We start from the raw sequence: 20,272 nt of genomic DNA on the forward strand, positions 1-20,272 counted from the left end.
TTCATTAAAAACTAAAATTTTGACTCTACGGATCCCCTCTAAGGTTCATAAAAGGGATGATGATTCGTCAAGATGACTCATTCTGCAGGTCTGAGAAATAGGCTAAAAGTCAAGCCTCTGAAGTTTGCAAATGAGTCATTTCTATGACTCGTCAATTTATCTACGAGTCGTAGACTTGACCAATCCTTCAGGTCCCAACACCTGCAAATATATAGGTCTTTAAAGATAAAGCATGAGTCATTCCTATGAATCATAACAACCTTTATGAATCATCCTATCAGGTCATAGACTTTACCTTAAGGGACTTCTGAAACTTAGCCTCTAGAGTTGGGTTACGACTGGTATTACGGATCGCAGACACTCCTACAACTCATCATGTTGACTCATAGGGTGTCATCTGATTGTTTTCTAGATGAACCCTTGGGACTCACTCTACGACTCACTCTTATTAGTCGTAGAAAGTTCTATGAGTCATTGGGTGACTCGTCAACATGAGTCAGTTTGAATTTTTGAGAATTTTCTCCTTGGTTCCAATTTTCTAAATTTCAGGGTCTTACAATATCTCTCCCTTGGGAACATTCATCCTCGAATGAGATTAACTTATCATAGGAGGGATACGGAAAGAGTACTAGCGACCAATCATAAATATAATGGTTCCTTAAAATGCATAGAACATGAAAATCTCAAACTTAACTTAAAATATGATTTAAAAAACATGTTTCATGAACATGCATGCATATGAATGACATAGGAGGAAATGAATACGTAAGAGTTCAATTAACTTTGAATAAGAACAACTTACTACTTTAGGTTTGGGTAGAGGGAAAGAGATACGGGTATAATTTCATCATATCCGCCTCCGCTTCCCAAGTAGTACTTTCTACTTGTTGATTCCTCCATAATACTTTGACGGACTCAACTTCTTTGTTTCTTTAATTCTTAACTTGCATTCTAAGATTTCCACTAGAACTTCTTCATAAGTCAAATTCTCTTCAACACTCAGATCTTCCAATGGTACAATGTAATTTGGATCACCCACAAACTTCCTCAACATATATACATGAAACACCGGGTGAACCATAGCTAACTCAGGTGGAAAATCTAACTTATAAGACACCTTACCAATATGCATCAATATCTTATAAGGTCCAATGTATCTAGGACTACATTGCCCTTTCTTAACAAAACACATTACACCCTTCATGGGTGAAACCTTCAAATAGACTTAATCATCCATCTCAAATTGTAGTTCTCTTTTCCTAACATCCGAATAGGACTTTGACGATTATGAGTCGTCTTCAATCTCTCCCTTATAAGTATACCCTTCTATATAGCATATATAACCAAATCTAGACCAATAAAGGCCATCTTACCTACTTCAAACCATCCCACTAGGGATCTACATCTTCTCCTATACAATTCTTTAGAAGGAGCCATTTGGATGCTAGTATGACAAATATTATTATAGGGAAAATCAAGCAACGGTAAACTTTTATCCCAACTCCCTTTAACATCAATAACACATGCCCTCAACATATCCTCTAAAGCTTGGATCGTTCATTCAGTTTGACCATCATCTTGAGGATGAAAAGCAGTACTTAACTTAATCTTTATACTGAGACCTTTTTAAAACGACTTCTAAAAGGGTAAAGGGAATTATGTACCTCAATCCCATATAATGGATAAGGAAATACCATGAAGTCTTACCAATGCACGAATATATAACTTATCATACTCTTTGGCACCATAAGAAGTCTTAACCGATAGAAACTAAGCCGACTTAGTCATCCAATCTACAACAACCCAAATGGAATCATGTTGCCTCTTAGAAAGATGTAAACCCCTTACAAAGTCCATATTCATATATTCCCACTTCCAAGTATGAATTTCAATATCTTGGGCTAAACCTCCCGGTCTTTGATTATAAGACCCCGAAAACCAGAAAGTTAGAAACCAAAGAGAAATATTCAAAATATTGACTGGACCCAAGTTTACGATCGTCTCTACGAGTTATAAGGGTTTCTACGACCCTTAGAAATGAGATGTATAGGGAGTCTTTTAGTTAATCATGAGCTGCCTCAGCGAAAGTTCCTACGACCCAAATTGAAAACCATTAAACCCCTAGATGACCCGAAGACACAACTCGTAGATAGACTTTAGAGGGTAAGTCACAAAAGTCCATCAAGATCAAGTCTACGACTTGATAGGAAAAATCATAGAAGATGTTCCAAGTTGTAGGAACGAATCATAACAAAACTCAGAGACCTGATTATTAGGCCTTTTCTAAAGCCTACATGATGAGTCATTTTGATGACTCTTTCTTTCTTATACGACCCATAGAAAGGGGTTTCATGTAGTCAAGTTTCAGATTTAATAAGGGTAGTTATATCATTTCCCAAGTTTGGTTCAATGAATCTACACACTTTTATGGACAAGTTTAAAGTCTATATAAATTTAATTCTTCAAATTCCCCTCCTCTTCAATTCATTCTTGAAAAAATCTTTAAGGAAAGAACAAAGAATTCTCTCAAGGTTTCTCTTCAATCTAAAGCTAGGGTTTTCAGATTTCTTCAGGGGTTCTTCTTAATTCTAAAGTGAATTCAATAAAGGTATATGGGAATTGATCCAAGGGTTCTGTTCACCCATGGCGTCCCATTATTTTCTCAAAGTTTCTTTCAATTTACAAGTGATTATGAACCCTAGTTTTGATGAATTGCATTGGAGTGATTTAATTTTGTTTTTAGATGTTATCAAGGATCATTATATGCATGTGTTTCATACAAATAGCATGATTTTTAGTTGAATTATGAATGCTCATTCACAAAGCTACTTTCTAGTTAAGATTATGAAAGTTAAATATGAGTTTATGAGTTGATCATGACTTTAATGATTTTCATTGAAAGTTTCTATAATTTAATGTTGAGATTATAATTTTGTGATGAAATTTATGATGATGATCAAAGTTAAGATCAAAGAAGTTATTAAAGATGGTGATAAGTACAATTCTCAACGAAGTTATGAATTCTTATAAATCACTAAGTTAATGTGCTATTCTTACGTAATTTTATAAAGATGAATTGATAGAAAGTTACTATCTTTCCCCTATTATGTTATGATCATGTTTATGAGTTTATGTTGAGATAGTGACTAAGAACTGAGAGTCCAAAAATGTAGTTAGTTACCCAAGGAAATCCTAGTAGCAACCTAAAGTCCCAAACTACGTTGCCCGCATAGGATTGCCTTCATGGCCTAGCTAGTAGATCCACATAGATCATAGTTTAGTTGAGTTGAGATGAGTACCATGTTGGAGTATACCCTGGTAAGGTAGACTCCCCCTTCTTGATGAGTTTTCCATAGGATTCCATGTAATAGCTCTCATGGTCTTAGATGTCGATTAAAGATCTTATCCTACAAAAGTTAAATATCAAGTTATGAGTTCATGATGAAGTTTTAGGATATGCATTAACCATGAGTTTTATACATTTTCATATATTTTAAGCCTTACTCATGGTCATTATGATTAGTCATGCATCTTATGGCATATTGTTTACGTTCCTTTACTTGTTCATGCATACCTCACATACTTAGTACATTTAAACATATTAATGCATATTTTTCCTACATTATATCATAATGTAGGGGTGGATGATACTCATGATCCTCCTATTCATGGATAGAGTTGATATATCAAGAGTTGGTATGGGTCGCTCACATTCCGATCACTGCATCGCGGCTTGGCCCTAGTTCATGTCTGACAAACTTGGTATCAGTGCCCAAGATTTAGAACAGTCCTAAGGAAGCTAACATGTTCTGTTAAGTAGAGTATTCATTGGTGTGTAGCGCACCAGATCCATGAATAGAAGTCTACGAAACATCTTAGGAAACGTATCACTTACATCATGATATATGTTTTATGGTAGAGTGGTTAATTCTTTCCCTCTAAAACTTGTTCTTTGCAATTTTTAGAATAAGACACCATAAAGATAACCTTCTAGAAGGAATATGGTTGATAAGGAGCCACAATCTCCGAATGTGCCTTTGAATGATCAAGTTTCCAATCCTAAGTTCTGAGCAGCCTTCCAAGTACTTACTCAAGCCATTACGACCCAAGTTAACCATGAGGTGGTTGCTCCAGTGAACCCAAATGTGTGTACGGTGGTGACAAGAGTTTGTGATTTCAGGAGGATGAATTTGTTCCACCCCGTACTTTTGTACCTTGGAACGCGTTCTTAAGTCTCTTGAAAGGCTAATACCAAAATCAATTTACCCATAACATAAGGATCGTAAATATACCTTTTCATAAAAAATGGAGTCCAAATTAATAAAACCTCAATTTTCTCCAAGAAAATTACAGATAGGGAAAGAAAACCAGATGAAGAAATCATGAAAAAATTCTGAATTGAGGAACGGATAATAACCCCTATATTAAATCAAGAAGAAAGCCGCAAGAATCAATCCATTCCGAATTATAGAACTCCTGATATGCTCAAAATACCCAATGAACGCAGTCTAAAATTTATATACCTGTACAACAATATCGCACTAGAAATCAACAACTTATTTTTTCACTAAAACAACCATAATTTCCTCATACGGTAGCGAAATTACCCGATTCTTTTTCTAAATATCTTAAATAATGATATGAATTTGCTCGTTCAATCAAAACTCAATTCCGTGCTCATTTGTCTAGTCAAATGTTGTTTCTGCTCGCTAAATAATTATTTGGCCTAACCCATCGGTGGCCCCTCAAAATTGGCACCAACTTTCACTTAGACACATCAACTAAGCTTTGTTCATTTTAAACACCTCAAGTAAGGTTCTAATGTATTATTTTGACACTTTTTTTACAATCACCCAAATATCTAAAGTGTGTGTAATACACTTGACGCTGATGTGTCAAAGTGACTAATTAAATGAAGAAACGTGACAGATATATCAAAAATAATTTTAAAATAATGACTTTTGATTAGAAAAAAAGTGGTCATTAACTTCATTTTATTGGTCACTTTGATACATCAGCGGTAAGTATATTACACACACTTTAGATATTTGGGTGATTGTAAAAAAAAGTGTCAAAATAACACATCGGAGCCTTACTTGAGGTGTCTAAAATGAACAAATCTTAGTTGAAGTGTCTAAGTGAAAGTTGGTGCCAACTTTGAAGGGCCACCGATGGGTTCCGCCTAATTATTTCATATTTTGCAATAAAAGTTCAATCTCGACTTAGTGAAAAAATATCAAAATTTGCAAATCAGTCCTATAATTCATGCTCAAAATTTCAGAAGTTTTGGAATAATTTTTTGATCCTTAAAACTAATAATGAATCTTTTAGTTAGCACAATTTGCTGAAACAGGCGCCAAAGCACTCAAAAGGTTTAGAAACTCACCCAAAACTCGTTCAGAACCTCCCAAACACAAATCAAATATGCTATTAGCTTGAAAATGATATTTTAGACTCAAAGAAACCATGAAAACACTAAAAAGAGGTCACTCTAATCCCATGTTGACCAAATTTATTTAACTTAAGACTCTCCAAATTTTCAAATAATGACATGAAACTCGTCTAACAGCTTGGGGAACTGAACCAAACTTCAGCCAAGCCAAATATCACCATTCAGACCTAGTGGAATCATCAAAAAAAAAAAATTACCTTCCTAACCTCCAAAGTTGTCTAAAGTCAAACTTTAGCACTAACTTTTTCTGCATCTAGTCGAATGGCTAAAAATCAAATCAGAAGCTTTGGGACCCAAACCAACAATCCATATAGACCAAAAAAACCATTATTCCAAATCTAACGGTCCTCTCCAAATTTTATTTTGAGCTTCCTATCACCAATTATTGATTTTGGTCAACTATCTTATGCTATCGACTTTCAAACACCAAAACTCTTTCAAAACTCATCTAAATACCTCAAGATCTGAGCCAGTAATCCTACTAACCCAAAAGTCATGTTCCAAAGCTGATGGAACTAACAAAATTTTAATTCGAGTGTCAGAACCTTGAATGTTGATCAAAGTTAAACTTTAGCCTAAATTCACTTAAACTTCCAACTCATGGGTTCAACTCTACTTATTGACTCCAAAATTGAAGACGAAAATACTTTTAGACCAAATTCCACATTTCAAAGCTAACGAACTAACGAAATTCCATTACGAGACTCGTAACTCCGATTGTTATCAAAAATTACTCTTAACAACTCAAAGTTTCCAAAGCTTAAAAACTTTCAAGAATCACAACTTTTCGATAAAATTTCAAAATCAACTTCGCAAATTGATCAAACATGACTCAAGAAAACCATTAGGAGGGATAAAATGGTAATTTTCCAAGAATTTACAAAAGGGACCTTCAAGGTCAGTACATTTTTAATTATTAATTTGAAATTAATTTTCATTCATTAGGCTCAAAGATTTAATTAAATAAAAGTATGATACATATATAATACAAATCAGTAATTAATGATTAACATTAAGTTTGTATAAGTAGTTTCAACATAATTAGATTTCCATCAAATGATAAATAAACCATGGTGATAATCATCAATAATTAATAGTGACTCATTAAGTATGAACATTTGATGTTCAAGTTGAAAGAGCTAAATAGTTGTCTATTTTTATTCAATTGGAACAAGAGGCAGATGTGACTATAGATAAAAGGGACGTTTCATTGTTGAAATGGAGCTTCATTCATATGGTTTGGTCTCCCTAGACATACACCAAAGTCAGTCCAATTATATAACCATACAACTTGACTCCTCCTATCGATCACACTATATATAAGCTAGGTAACATGCTTAGAAAAGGTATCCAAACTACAAAAAAAAACGTAGCTTCAATTTTTTTTGACGATAAAAAAGACCATTTTATTTATTTTGACAATAATGGCAAAGGTTAGAACATCTGAAAAGAAAAAGAACGGGATAGTGAATTTGAGAATAATAGTGAAAATGCTACAAAAGATTCTTCTATTAGGGAAGAAATCACATGCGTCCAAAGTTGATGAGTTTGAAAATGACACAATCAACATGCCAGAGGACGTGAAGGAAGGGCATTTCGCGGTTGTTGCTATGGATAATGATGAGCTAAAGAGATTTATAGTTCCTTTGAGTTTCTTAACACATCCTTCATTCTTGAAACTAATAGAACAAGCTGCTGAAGAATTTGGTTTTAATCATGAAGGTGCACTTACAGTACCATGCAGGCCAAGTGAATTGGAGAAAATCTTAGCTGAACAATGGGTAGAAGGGATTGATTCAAGATCAGTTGAAGGTGTTAGCTGGAGCTCATGTATGGTGAACAGCCATTAAATGAAGCATTAGAATTTTTTGAAAAATTGGTTTTAATCTGTCTTTTTCTGTATTCTACCAGTTTCACGCATGTACATGTATTCTGGCAGAATTTTTTTTTTTCTAATTATTAGCCTGATATATCCACGATTAATCACTACTGAAAATTAGGCCTACAACAATGCCTTTCTCTGCAATGGATATATAAACCGTTACTAATCAAAGAAGTCCGTATTTCAGTGCTCTTAAATTAATGCTTTAAATGATTCATGTTTTGTCAAAAATTCAACAACTTAAACGGCTTGATGTTGCTTGCGAACACTCTAAATCAAGTGGAGAGTGATTTGATCTTTCTTACTCAAATGCATCACATTCAAGTGTTGATGATGAGAAATCAGCAGTCTTTTGATAATATACACTAGCTAATAAGCCCCCTTTTTTCTCCTCTAGTGATAATATTATATTGAAATCTCCTCCTATTAACTAAGGGATTTGCCTTTAATTGGATAGTTAGTTCAAAGAGTCTCACAGCTCTCTCCTTACATCGGCATCACATGTTGAATATACAATAATTATCAATATTTCCCCTCCTAAACTGTTGGGATAAGTTAAGTTTTGATGATGGACGAAATGCATGGAACAGGTAGTCTACAAATGAATTTATGAGAAACTGTTTCAAACGACTTCCACCTATGCTAGAACTACAAAGACAGTGAAGCAGGCACAAATCAAGGAAGGCAGTTTATTCAAATAAATACTCGGTGAAATAATTTGTGGTGGAGATTAAAGAGTTAGTATTTTATTATGACTCTTGAAGAAGAAGAGTTCGGATAGGAGTCTCAATGTTAAGATGACTCGAAAAGAATTGTACAATCTTGACTAATCTTTGTTCATTTCCCAAGAGAGAATATATATGTGATACACTATTGAAATAAGAAAACTAAATATCCCCTTACCACCAAATATATAAAGAATTATATGGTAATTATTTTCCTACAAATATGCTACCAAATATATAAAAGATATTATACTACAATATCCCCCCCCCCTCAAGTTGGAGCATGGGAATCAAAAATGCTCAACTTGGAAAGCAAGAAGTCAAACTGAGTTTTGCCGAGAGCTTTGGTAAAAATGTCTGCCAATTGTGAAGATGTTGAAACATGCGACGGAGAGATCAAACCTTCATTAATTGCATCACGAACATAGTGACAATCTACCTCAATGTGCTTTGTTCGTTCATGAAAAATTAGATTTTTTGCAATGTGCAAAGCGGACTGACTATCACAAAATAATTTGATCGTCTTGGGATGTTGTATACCTAAACTCAACAACAGACCTTTCATCCACTTCAACTCACAAGTGACCGCAACCATGAACCTATATTCAGCTTCTGCAGAAGATCTAAAAACTGTGTGCTGCTTCGTTGTCTTCCAAGAGATAGGAGATTGACCCAGAAATACTAGCCAACCTATCAACGAACGATGAGTAAGAGGAGAAGTCGCCCAATCAGAATCACACCATCCCTGCAACGTCAACTCACTGTCGGCACGTAACAAAATACCCTGTCCTGGGGTTCCTTTCAAATAACGGACCACTCGTAAGGCCGCTTTCCAATGTTCAATTCGGGGTTCTTGCATGAATTGAGACAAAATATGAACAGAGTATGCCAAGTCTGGTCGAGTGACCCCTTAATAAATCAAACACCCGACTAATCTACGGTAGACCACCGGATCCGACAACAAATCTCCATTTGCAAGATCAAATTTATGATTTTGTTCAATAGGGAACCCACTTGGCTTTGCACCTAACAACCCTGCTTCAGAGATAATATCAAGAGTACACTTGCATTGACACAAAAATAACCCTGATGAACTACAAGCTACTTCAATACCAAAAAATTATTTTAGAGACCCAAGGTCTTTCATTTTGAAACAATCACTCAAATAGACTCTGAAAGTTGCAAGTGCAATGGAATTATTCCCAGAAACAATAAGATCATCAACATAAACCGATATATTAATCTGAATATTCCCTCTAGTAAATGTAAAAATAGAATAATCAGAATAAGATTGTAAGAAACCGTACCCTTTCAAAGAAGTCACCAATTTTGCAAACCAACATCTAGGGGCTTGTTTCAACCCATACAACGATTTGCGCAAACGACACACCAACGTAGGATATGGACTTTCAAACCCGGGAGGGAGCTTCATATACACCTCCTCATCAAGGTCACCATGTAAAAAGGCATTATGAATATCCATTTGGTGAAGTTCTCAATTTTTGGATGCTGCAATGGCTAGGAAGGCTCGAATAGTAGTCATCTTGGCGACCGGAGCAAAAGTTTCATTATAGTCAATCCCTGCTTGTTGATGATTTTCCAACACAACCAAGCGCGATTTGAGTTATTCTACATCTCCATTTGACATTGGTCTTGTATATTTATTGATTACCAAGTGCTTTCTTACTCGGAGGAAGATGTTCCAAAGTTCATGTACCATTTTCTTCCAATGCACGTATCTCTTCTTTCATTGAATGTCTCCAACCTTCATGTTTCATGGCTTCTTTGAAGGTCTTGGGATCCTTACCCGAAATAATAGTTGTAAGAAACTTACGATAATTTACAGAGAAATTATCACAATTAAGTGTACCAAAGGATAGGGAGTACTTGAGGATTGATTGTTAACCGGAGTAGTAGGAGACAGACTATTAGCAAAAACTGAGTATGTCACATGATCACGAAGAAAAACAGAGAGAAATTTCTCCCGAAAATCACGCCCAAAGCCACCTTCGACATCCGTGGCTGGAGTATGGTGTTGCTGCCCCCCCCCCTCTGCCAACGGGCGCTGAGTTCCTAGCGGGCTGGGCAGTGGCTATTTGTTGCAGCTTGTCCTGGCTGCCAGCAAGCGCTGGTTGGGCTATTGCTTATGGTTGCTGCCCGGCAGCCTTTGAACTATCAACTTCACCCCCTAAGTCATCTCCGTACACCATAAAATCACCATCGATTTCAGCACCCACATAAAAAATGTAGAAGAATTATGAACATCATCCAGACAAGGAAAAGGAAACATATCCTCCACAAACTTCACATCACGAGAGATAAAAAATTTCTTCGTATCAAAATAAAACAACCACCACCCTTTCTTACCAAACGAATATCCCACAAACAAATACTTTCTGCTCTGACTAGCAAATTTGTCACCCTGAGTTTTTTGATTATGGGAAAAGCACGAACACCCAAAGGTACGAATAGCATCGATTGAAGGAGGTTTATTGTATAAAATTTTGAAAGGTGTTTTATTTTATAAATTGGGTGTGGGGGTACGATTTATGAGATGAGATACAGTAAGAACACATTTACCCCAGAAGAAAATAAGCAAATTGTCCTGAAATCTTAGATCCCTAGAAACATTCAGCACATGTTTATGCTTTCTCTCTACTCTCCCATTCTGTTGTGGAATACCCACACAAGAAGTTTGAAACAGAATACCAGTGGCGGCAAAATAATCGATCAAACAATTAAATTCGGTACCATTATCACTTTGTATAACTTTAATTGTTTGATTAAATTGTCGATTAACCATAGCAACAAAAGCCATAAACATCTGAAACACTTCTGTTTTATCAACCAACAAGTAGATCCAAATAGCTCGAGAAAACTTATTAATAATTGTTGGAAAATATCGAGCTCCATACAATGAAACATGTCGATATAGACCCCACAAATTATAATGTATTTTCTCAAATATTCTAGACGTTTTATTATCACTTAAAGAAAATTTGTCTCTAGGATGCTTAGCATGTAAACACACTTCACAATCCTTTGCTAAACTACTCTTATCACTACTAACATGAGGAAGCAACTTAACTACTCTCTCGAAAGGATGCCCAATCATCGATGCCACAATTCCAATGCTGACGCTGCCATGATAGTAGATACATGTTGCACCACGTTCGGTTTGCTAAAATAGTATAGTCCATCCCTCCTAACTCCCGTTCCAATCAGCTCCTCTATTGGGTCTTGAATAGCACATATATAAGAATTAAAAGAGACAATAATGAGTAAATTATCAGTAAGTTGGAGGATGGAGAGTAAGTTGCAACGTAAATAAGGCACATAAATGACATTATATAAGGTGATTTTATCTGATAGTCGAACAGAACCTTCCAAAGAAGCAAGCACCTTTTTAACATTAGGCAAACCAACAAGACAATCAACAGTATGAACATCAAACAACCAAAATTTCTCACCGGTAACATGATGAGTAGCACCGGTGTCAATAATTCAAGAAGAAACATCAAATTTACCATTCAAGCGATTTTCTAAAATTATAGCATTACCAAAAAATCTTGTAATAGCCTTCTATTGATCGGAAATAAAGTGCTGACCCATGACAGCGGTATTGGATGCAGCTGTCCATTCATCAAAATTGTCGCCCTTGAAATGAGTAGGCATGATATAGTCCCCGGGTCAGTGTTGAGGACCGAGAAAATAGGGAGAATTAGACTCAATTTTATGTGGTGGTGGAGGAAGAAGTATGTCGTCACCAGCCATGGAAATTTATGATGAAGAATTTTTTTTTTAGCTCAGATACCATGAAAAGAACTGTACAATCTTGACTACTCTTTGTTCATTCTCCCAAGAGAGAATTTATATATGTGATACAATATTGAAATAAGGAAACTAAATATCTCCTTAATATGCTACCAAATATACAAAGAATTATATGGTAATTATTTTCCTACAAATATGCTATCAAATATACAAAGAATTATATGGTCATTATTTCCCTACAAATATGCTACCAAATATATGCAATACTCCTAGTAAAATACAACTAGGTTGTATAAAAGGAGTAGAATTGAAAATAAAACTTGTGCACTGGCAGAGCAAAAGGCAATTGTCTAATTGACTCCCCAGTGTTGTTCAGATATTGAAAAAGCTGATCATGGAGTAAGGTTCTTCTATCGTTCTAGGCTAAAAGTTTAGCTTTCATGGTTTGGAAGTTTTTCGTGAGTTGTGTTGTTGATGTAATCATAGATCAATGTGTTTTAAACTGAATTAGGATTATTGTTTTCAAGTTAGAAAACTCGAAGACTTGGGAAACACTAGGTTTTTGTGTTATTAAAAATTAGGGCTTATAATTCATTAAGTTACATAGGCTTGTAATCGTTTGTTGTAAGGCTCATTGAAAGTTAGTAAAGTTAGGAGTAAATCCTGTAAAGGTACACGTCGTGGCTTTTACACTCTTTTTAAGCCGGGTGTTTTCACGTAAAACAATGTGTTTTTACTTACTGCATTTACTACTTTATTGGCGTAGATATGTGATTTTTGACTACCTGAAGTTCTACACCATTTTTAGTGCTTAAATATTTCATTTAGATCTAAATTAGATATTTTGATTTTATCTTATTTTAGTAAGTTTATTTTAAAAGATTTAAAAACTTCAAAAATAAAATCACATTTTAGATAAGTTTTGTTTTCAATTTATTCAAAAAAAATAAAAACTTACAAAAATATATGTTTTATTTTAAGTTTTAATAAATAAGCTAGTGATTTTAATATTTTTAATTATATTTAAAGTTTAGCTATTTAACTTTTCTATATTTTTTTTAGTTCAAAAATATTATCAAATAATTTTATCATTATATATCTTTTTTATATGTATATTTAATTAATTTATTGTTTACCTAAAAAAACATATGCACATAAACTATCCATAAACCCATGACCTCACCCCACTTCACCGTGCACACTGCCCTCAACGCCCTTACAACTTGTTTGGATGGTGGTTTTCCGTGGTATGATATTGTTAGTAAGAGAACTATGTTTATTTGGATTGTTTCTTTAATTACATAGTATGGTATGGTTTGGTTTCATGGTTTTGTAACCATGAAAATCCTCACTTTTTAAAATCACTAATTTGGTGGTATCCCATTATTTACTAATTTTTTTCTAATTATATCCTTACTTAATTTTAATAATTCTTATTTACCCTTTATTAAGAGCATTTTTATAAATTTATCATTTATGATATAATACCATACAGTCAAACCAAACAACAAAATTATCAATAATTAAATAATAGCAAACCATACAGTCTATTCAAATATAGTATTGTACTGTACAATAACATATCATACCATTTCATACAGTACCATACATTATGAAATTATGAATTTCAAGAACCTTTAAAGAGATAAATAGAGAAAATACTTGCAAACCATCAATTCATACATATAAAATCATTTTGCATCAAAATAGATCAATAATCATTAGTTTAACCATGATTCATGGTATTAAGTAGAAATAAGAATTATAATAAGAACATCTTACTTGAAATCAAGAGATTCAGTTGAAAGAGTTTAGATTAAGTGGGTGGAAGAACCCACAGATAAACACCCACATACCTTAGAGTAAAGCTTGAAGAGTATTGGGTAAATAAACATAATTTATCATATAATTAAAATATTTTAGGCATGAGAGTGGATTAAAAACTCTCATTGAAGCCTTACATTCCTGGAATCCGAAGCTTTACTCAGAATCGAAGGACTTAATGAACACTCTTGAATCCTAACCTTTTCTTCACGCTGGAGCATTTTGTGTACTACCCGGAGTATATGAATCACCAAAATAATATTTCTACTCTACTAAGAACTAAAACTATTATTTGATAATGAGTAAAGAAGTGTATAGAGAGAAGAGTTGCTTGAGAAAACTTTATGAATAAAATCATAAAATAAGGTGGGTATTTATAGGTGTGAAGGAGGGACCTAACAATAATTAAAATAATTATAAAGAAAAATCTAAAAATTTAATGGAGGATTTTGATGTTATGGATAATGCCAAATGGAGGACTATTGATGTCATGTGTGATGTCAAATTGATCTAGATCTTCTGTGATTGGTGAGATGAATTTTCCTTTTACGAAATACCCTTTTTTGGAGATATATTTGAACAAGATACTTCTTAATTAGGCTTTGATGTGTTATATGAATTGTTTCTCTAGATGTCTTCTTTCATTTTTTTCAAGAATCAACTGATGTTGAGCATTCTACAGTGAGATATGACTTTTCTTCTACAAATACTCCATTTCATCACAACACCAGGTGTTGCAAAGATTAATTTATTTGACCTATTTATCTTGTGAATCTTAAGCTATGGCCTTCACAAATATTTTAGGTAACAATGTTGGGGTTATTTAGAAATTTAAATCACCTAATTTAGACTATTCTTTAAAAAGGTATACCCAAAATACAGAAGCAGTATCATGTTTGTCGAGAATTGGAACACCATATACAATATTTTTAGGGGGTGTTACACTATGTTTTCATGAATTCTGTTGGGATAATGACTAAGCACCAAGAGCACTTTAAGGTGGGGTTTGATATGATATCCACAGTAGATGCCTAAGGGAATCCTAGTAGCAATATTTAGTCCCTAACTACGTTGCCCGCATAGGTTTATTATGTCAATATGACCTAGCTAGTGGATCCACATATAACTCTTGATTATGATGTTTTCATGGGGTCTACCTTGGCAAAGTAGCCTTTCTCTTCTCTATGTAGGATTATATCAAATTCAATCTTATAGCTCACATGGTCTTGTATGTCGGTTAAAGTCCTATCCCATATTAAGGTATATGTAAAGGTATAAAGTCCTCCTGATGATATTTTTATTCATTGACCATATGATTATGATGTTTTAAGGTTTTCAATGTTTTACTCAAGTTTTAAGATCTTGGTCATGCATCTCATGCACATATAAATTATGTCCTTTTTTCATTGTTCATGCATATTTCTCACATACTTAGTGCATTTCATGTACAAACACAATCTTTTACCTATATTGTATAAGAATAATGTTGGGTCGGACGATCACGCACATACTATTTGTGGTTAGAGTTGAGCTTACTTACTCCTATTATTGGCGATTCCTCATGATTAGGGAACAAGACATTATGTTTTCAGTGCTTCTTATAACTTTTTCATCGTTTATATTGGGTGAGCTAAGAGCTTGTCTTATACCCCCATCTAGACTAGTAGAGGCATGGTGGATATCATGTACTCTATGTTGTCTTTTCATTTCAAGTTTTAGAGTTATTCTCTTCTATTGAGACTATTCTTGTTGAGACTTTGTTTTTTCTTCTTTGTTTAAGTCTTGTTGCTTTATTTACCTTATGTATGCTCATGAATGATATGCTAAGAGGCTTGGTTGGGGTCGTTCGGGATTCTAATCATCGTGTCAAACCTAGGACCTAACTTGGGTCGTGATAATAATATTAACATATGTTTGAACGTTTCGATCATTAAATTTAAAGTAAAACATGGTATTACGTATAATTATTTCTTGCTTACTTAGGATATAATATTGTAACGACCTATTATGTCATTTTGAGAAATAGAGCTTTTTATTTTATAAAAGACTCATCTCATATTTTTATATTAGTATTTTAGACTAATCGATAACCATAGTTATTTAGTTGAGGTTTAACTCTAGTTTTGAAATTAAGAAAATATGGGAGTTGACATGTTAAGTGGCATCAAGATTAGGAACGTGTTTATAGAATTGGGTGAGTTATTGGGTCAAGGTTAAACATATATATAATATTGGTGTTTACGGATTAGTTTACTTATAAATATTATATATTTGATAGATTGAAATTGGTCTGAGGCATTGAAGAAATGAAAAACATTGGTTGATTATCTTGCTTTAATTCGGTTCTTCGGTTGAGGTAGGTTATGGTTTTTATTCTATATCATAGATAGACTCCTAATAGTGATTGATATTTGTTGAGTAATGTGTGAAGTTTACTACGCATTTAATTATTGTGGTTTGGATGGTTGATATGTTGTTGTGATTGGTCTAAAATCCTGAGGCTATGAAATCCATAATTTTGAACTTTCCCTATCAAAAATGGTGCCTTGAATATAGAAGGCTTGATGAAATATTATTAATGAAGTGGAATATAATAATAAAGAATAATAAAGTAATTATATCTGAATCGGTTTTCACGTTCCGACACGGTATATTTCGATCAGGTGTCACATTCTGGCACGGTAATATAAAAGGAGAACAACTTAAAATGACTTAATACTACCCAATCTCCATTAATTCATTTTCCAAACGAGGGTGATGTGGAGGCTTGAATTCTGATGTGTGATCTTGATATTGTTGACTGGTTATGTAATTGTTCATTGGTTGCCACCTGCTAAGTGTTATTGTTGATTTCCATCTATTACTTTATGCATATTGATTTTTATTTTGAGTCGGCCGATGATACCTACTCAGTAAATATTGTCCTGTACTGACCCCTACTTGTATCTTTTCTTGTTTTATTTTGTGGAGTGCAACGAGTGTTCCACCAACTTCGACTCGACCTTAACTCTAGTCAGTCTCCATTTCATCGGATTACAAGGTGATCCATCCTTCTAGCTAGCGATGGAATCTCTTGTCATGGCATGGTGTCCTTAGTTTTTGGACACGTTATATTATTTATTTATTTATTTGATGTTTGATAATCCAAGATTTAGTTTTAGAATTTAAATGTCATTCGCGTGATGACTTTTAGGGTTTGGAAAAAACGTATTTAATTGAACTTTTGCGTTATCATCATATTTGTTAGTTGTGGTTTGTATCATTGGTTCTCCCACCTTGATGGTTAAGTGTGGGTGCCATTCATGGCCTATTTTGGGTCGTGACAAATTTGGTTCATCAAGGGATTTGCTTTCTGAAAGTCAAGACCTTATTGACTACTGCACCGATTTTTGCCTTGTCAGTAAAAGGTAAGAATTTCATTGTTTATTGTGATGCATCATATTCTGGTTTAGGCGTAGTGCTAATGCAGGAGAAAAATGTAATTGCCTATGCTTCAAGGCAATTGAAGGTGCATGAACGTAATTACCCCACTCACGATTTGGAGTTGGTTGCGGTTGTATTTGCATTGAAGTAGTGGAGACATTATTTATATGGGGTAAAATATGAAGTGTATACAGATCATCATAGTTTACAACATGTGTTCACTCAGAAAGACTTGAATTTAAGACAGAGAAGTGGATGGAATTACTAAAGGACTATGATATTACTATCCTTTATCACCTGGGAAAAGCTAATATAGAGGCCGATACCTTGAGCAGAAAACCATGGAGCATGGGAAGTTTAGCCCATTTGCAGGTTTCCAGACGTTCATTGGCTAGAGAGGTTCAAACTCTGGCTAATGACTTTATGAGGCTGGAAGTAACTGAGAAAGGAGGATTCTTGGCTTGTATGGAGGAAATATCTTCTTTCCTTGACAAGATTAAAGAAAAGCAGTTTGATGATGAGAAGCTAAGCAAGATTCGTGATATGGTCTTGCAAGGAGAGGCCAAAGAGGTTATGATTGATGAGGAAGGCATCTTGAGGATTAAGGGGCGGGTATGTGTGCCACGTATTGATAATTTAATTCATAATATTCTTGTAGAGGCTCACAATTTGAGGTACTCTATATCCTGGTGCAACTAAGATGTATCGTGATTTGAGAAAACATTATTGGTAGAGCAGAATGAAGCGTGATAATGTTGATTTTGTTGCCCATTGTCCAAATTGTCAGCAGGTAAAATATGTGCACCAAATGCCTAGAGGGACACTTCAAAGAATGCCCATTCCTAAATGGAAGTGGAAAAGGATTGCAATGGATTTTGTAGTCGACCTTCCGAAGACATTGGGTAAGTTTGATTCGATATGGGTGATTGTTGATTAGTTAACTAAGTATTCTCACTTCATTCTAGTCAAGGTGACTTATGATGCTGAAAAGTTAGCCAAACTCTATATCCGCGAGATTGTTCGATTACATGGAGTTCCGGGTTTTATCATATCAGATAGAGGTACGCAATTTACTTCTAACTTTTAGAGAACCTTACATGCTGAGTTAGGTACTAGATTGGATCTTAGTACTGCGTTTCACCCTCAGACCGATAGGTAGTTTGAGATGACAATTCAAGTGCTAGAGGATATACTTCGTGCATGCATGATAGATTTTGATGGTCATTGTGATCGGTTTCTACCCCTGGCAGAGTTTTCGTATAATAATAGCTATCACTCGAGTATTAATATGGCTCCGTTTGAGGCATTGTATGGGAGGAGATGTAGGTCTTCTATTGGTTGGTTTGATGCGTTTGAGGTGAGACCTTAGGGAACTGGTCTTTTAAGGGAATCACTAGAGAAGGTGAAATTTATTCAGGAGAATCTTCTTGCAGCTCAGAGCAGGCAAAAGGAATATGCATACCAAAAGGTTAGGGACATGGAGTTTTTGGAGGGAGAGCAATTGTTGTTGAAGGTTTCACCCATGAAGGGTGTGGTGAGATATGATAAGCGAGGTAAGCTTAGTCCGAGGTATATTGGGCCGTTTGAAGTCTTAAGCGTATTGGAGAGGTGGCCTATGAGTTAGCTTTACCTCCGGGTTTGTCCGGAGTACACCCAGTATTTCATGTGTCTATATTAAAGAAATATCATGGTGATGGAAACTATATTATTTGCTGGGACTCAGTCTTGCTTGATGAGAATTTGTCTTACGAGGAGGAGCCTGTAGCTATTCTTGATAAGGAGGTCCGCAAGTTGAGGTCAAGAGAGATTGCGTCTGTGAAGGTTCAATGAAAGAATCGTCCGTTTGAGGAGTCAACTTTGGAGTCTGAGGCAGATATGCATGGAAGATATCCACATCTGTTCGTCGAGTCAGGTACCCTTTTCAATCCTCGCTCTTTTTTTGACCATTCGGGGATGAACGGTGGGTAAATTGGTATCTATTATAATGACCCATTATGTCATTTTGAGAAATAAAACCTTTTATTTCATAAAAGGCTCATCCCGTATTTTTTATGAGTATTTTGAACTATTCGATAACCATAGTTATTTAGTTGAGGTTTAACTCTAGTTTTGAAATTAAAAAAATATAGGAGTTGACATGTTAAGTGGCATCAAGATTAGGAACGTGTTTATAGAATTGGGTGAGTTATTGGGTCTAGGTTAAACATATATATAATATTGGTGTTTACGGATTATTTTTCTTATAAATATTATATATTTGATAGATTGAAATTGGTCTGAGGCATTGAAGAAAGAAAAGACATTGGTTGATTAGCTTGCTTTACTTCGGTTCTTCGGTTGAGGTAGGTTATGGTTTTTATTCTATATTATAGATAGACTCCTAATAGTGATTGATATTCATTGAGTAATGTGTGAAGTTTAATACACATTTAATTATTGTGGTTTGGATGGTTGATATGTTGTTGTGATTAGTCTGAAATCCTGAGGCCATGAAATCCATAATCTTGAACTTGCCCTATCAAAAATGGTGCCTTGAATATAGAAGGCTTGATGAAATATTATTAATGAAGTGGAATGTAATAATAAAGAATGATAAAGTAATTATATCTGGATCGGGTGTCATATTCCAACACGGTATATTTGGATCGGGTGTCATGTTCCGACACAGTATATTTAGATCCCATGTCACATTCCTAAATGATATATTTAGATCGGGTGTCACGTTCCGACACGGTATTATTAGATCGGGTGTCACATTCCGGAACGGTACTATAAAAGGAGAACAACTTAAAATGACTTAATACTAACCAATCTTCAATAACTCATTTTCCAAAAGAGTGTGATGTGGAGGCTTGAGTCCTCATGTGTGATCTTGATATTGTTGACTGGTTATGTAATTGTTCATTGGGTTCCACCTGTTAAGTGTTATTGTTGTTTTCCGCTACTACTTTATGCATATTGATTTCTATTTTGAGTCGGCCGATGATACCTACTCAGTTAATATTGTCCTGTATTGACCTCTACTTGTATTTTTTTTATTTTATTTTGTGGAGTGCAGCGAGTGTTCCACCAACTTCGACTCGACCTCAGCTCTAGTCAGTCTAGCTAGCAATGGAATCTCTTGTCAAGGCATGGTGTCCTTAGTTTTCGGACACGTTATGTTATTTATTTATTTGGTGTTTGATAATTCGA

At 34.7% G+C, this 20,272-nt stretch overlaps 1 protein-coding gene across 1 annotated transcript; it reads left to right on the forward strand.

The window, feature by feature from the left end:
• The first annotated feature begins 6,824 nt into the window (after nucleotides 1-6,824).
• Nucleotides 6,825-7,464, forward strand: LOC129901421 (protein SMALL AUXIN UP-REGULATED RNA 16-like). The gene has a single exon (XM_055976591.1). It carries the CDS (start codon nucleotides 6,877-6,879, stop codon nucleotides 7,300-7,302), a length of 426 nt encoding a protein of 141 aa, XP_055832566.1. The 5' UTR covers nucleotides 6,825-6,876; the 3' UTR covers nucleotides 7,303-7,464.
• The last annotated feature ends 12,808 nt before the right edge of the window (nucleotides 7,465-20,272 follow it).

The sequence above is a fragment of the Solanum dulcamara genome, chromosome 8 (genome assembly GCF_947179165.1).
Source record: "Solanum dulcamara chromosome 8, daSolDulc1.2, whole genome shotgun sequence".
NCBI classification, from domain to species: Eukaryota; Viridiplantae; Streptophyta; class Magnoliopsida; order Solanales; family Solanaceae; genus Solanum; species Solanum dulcamara.

Bases quoted from the DNA above. Each gene is read 5' to 3' on its own strand.
- LOC129901421 (XM_055976591.1), top strand. From the start codon at position 6,877: ATGGCAAAGGTTAGAACATCTGAAAAGAAAAAGAACGGGATAGTGAAT.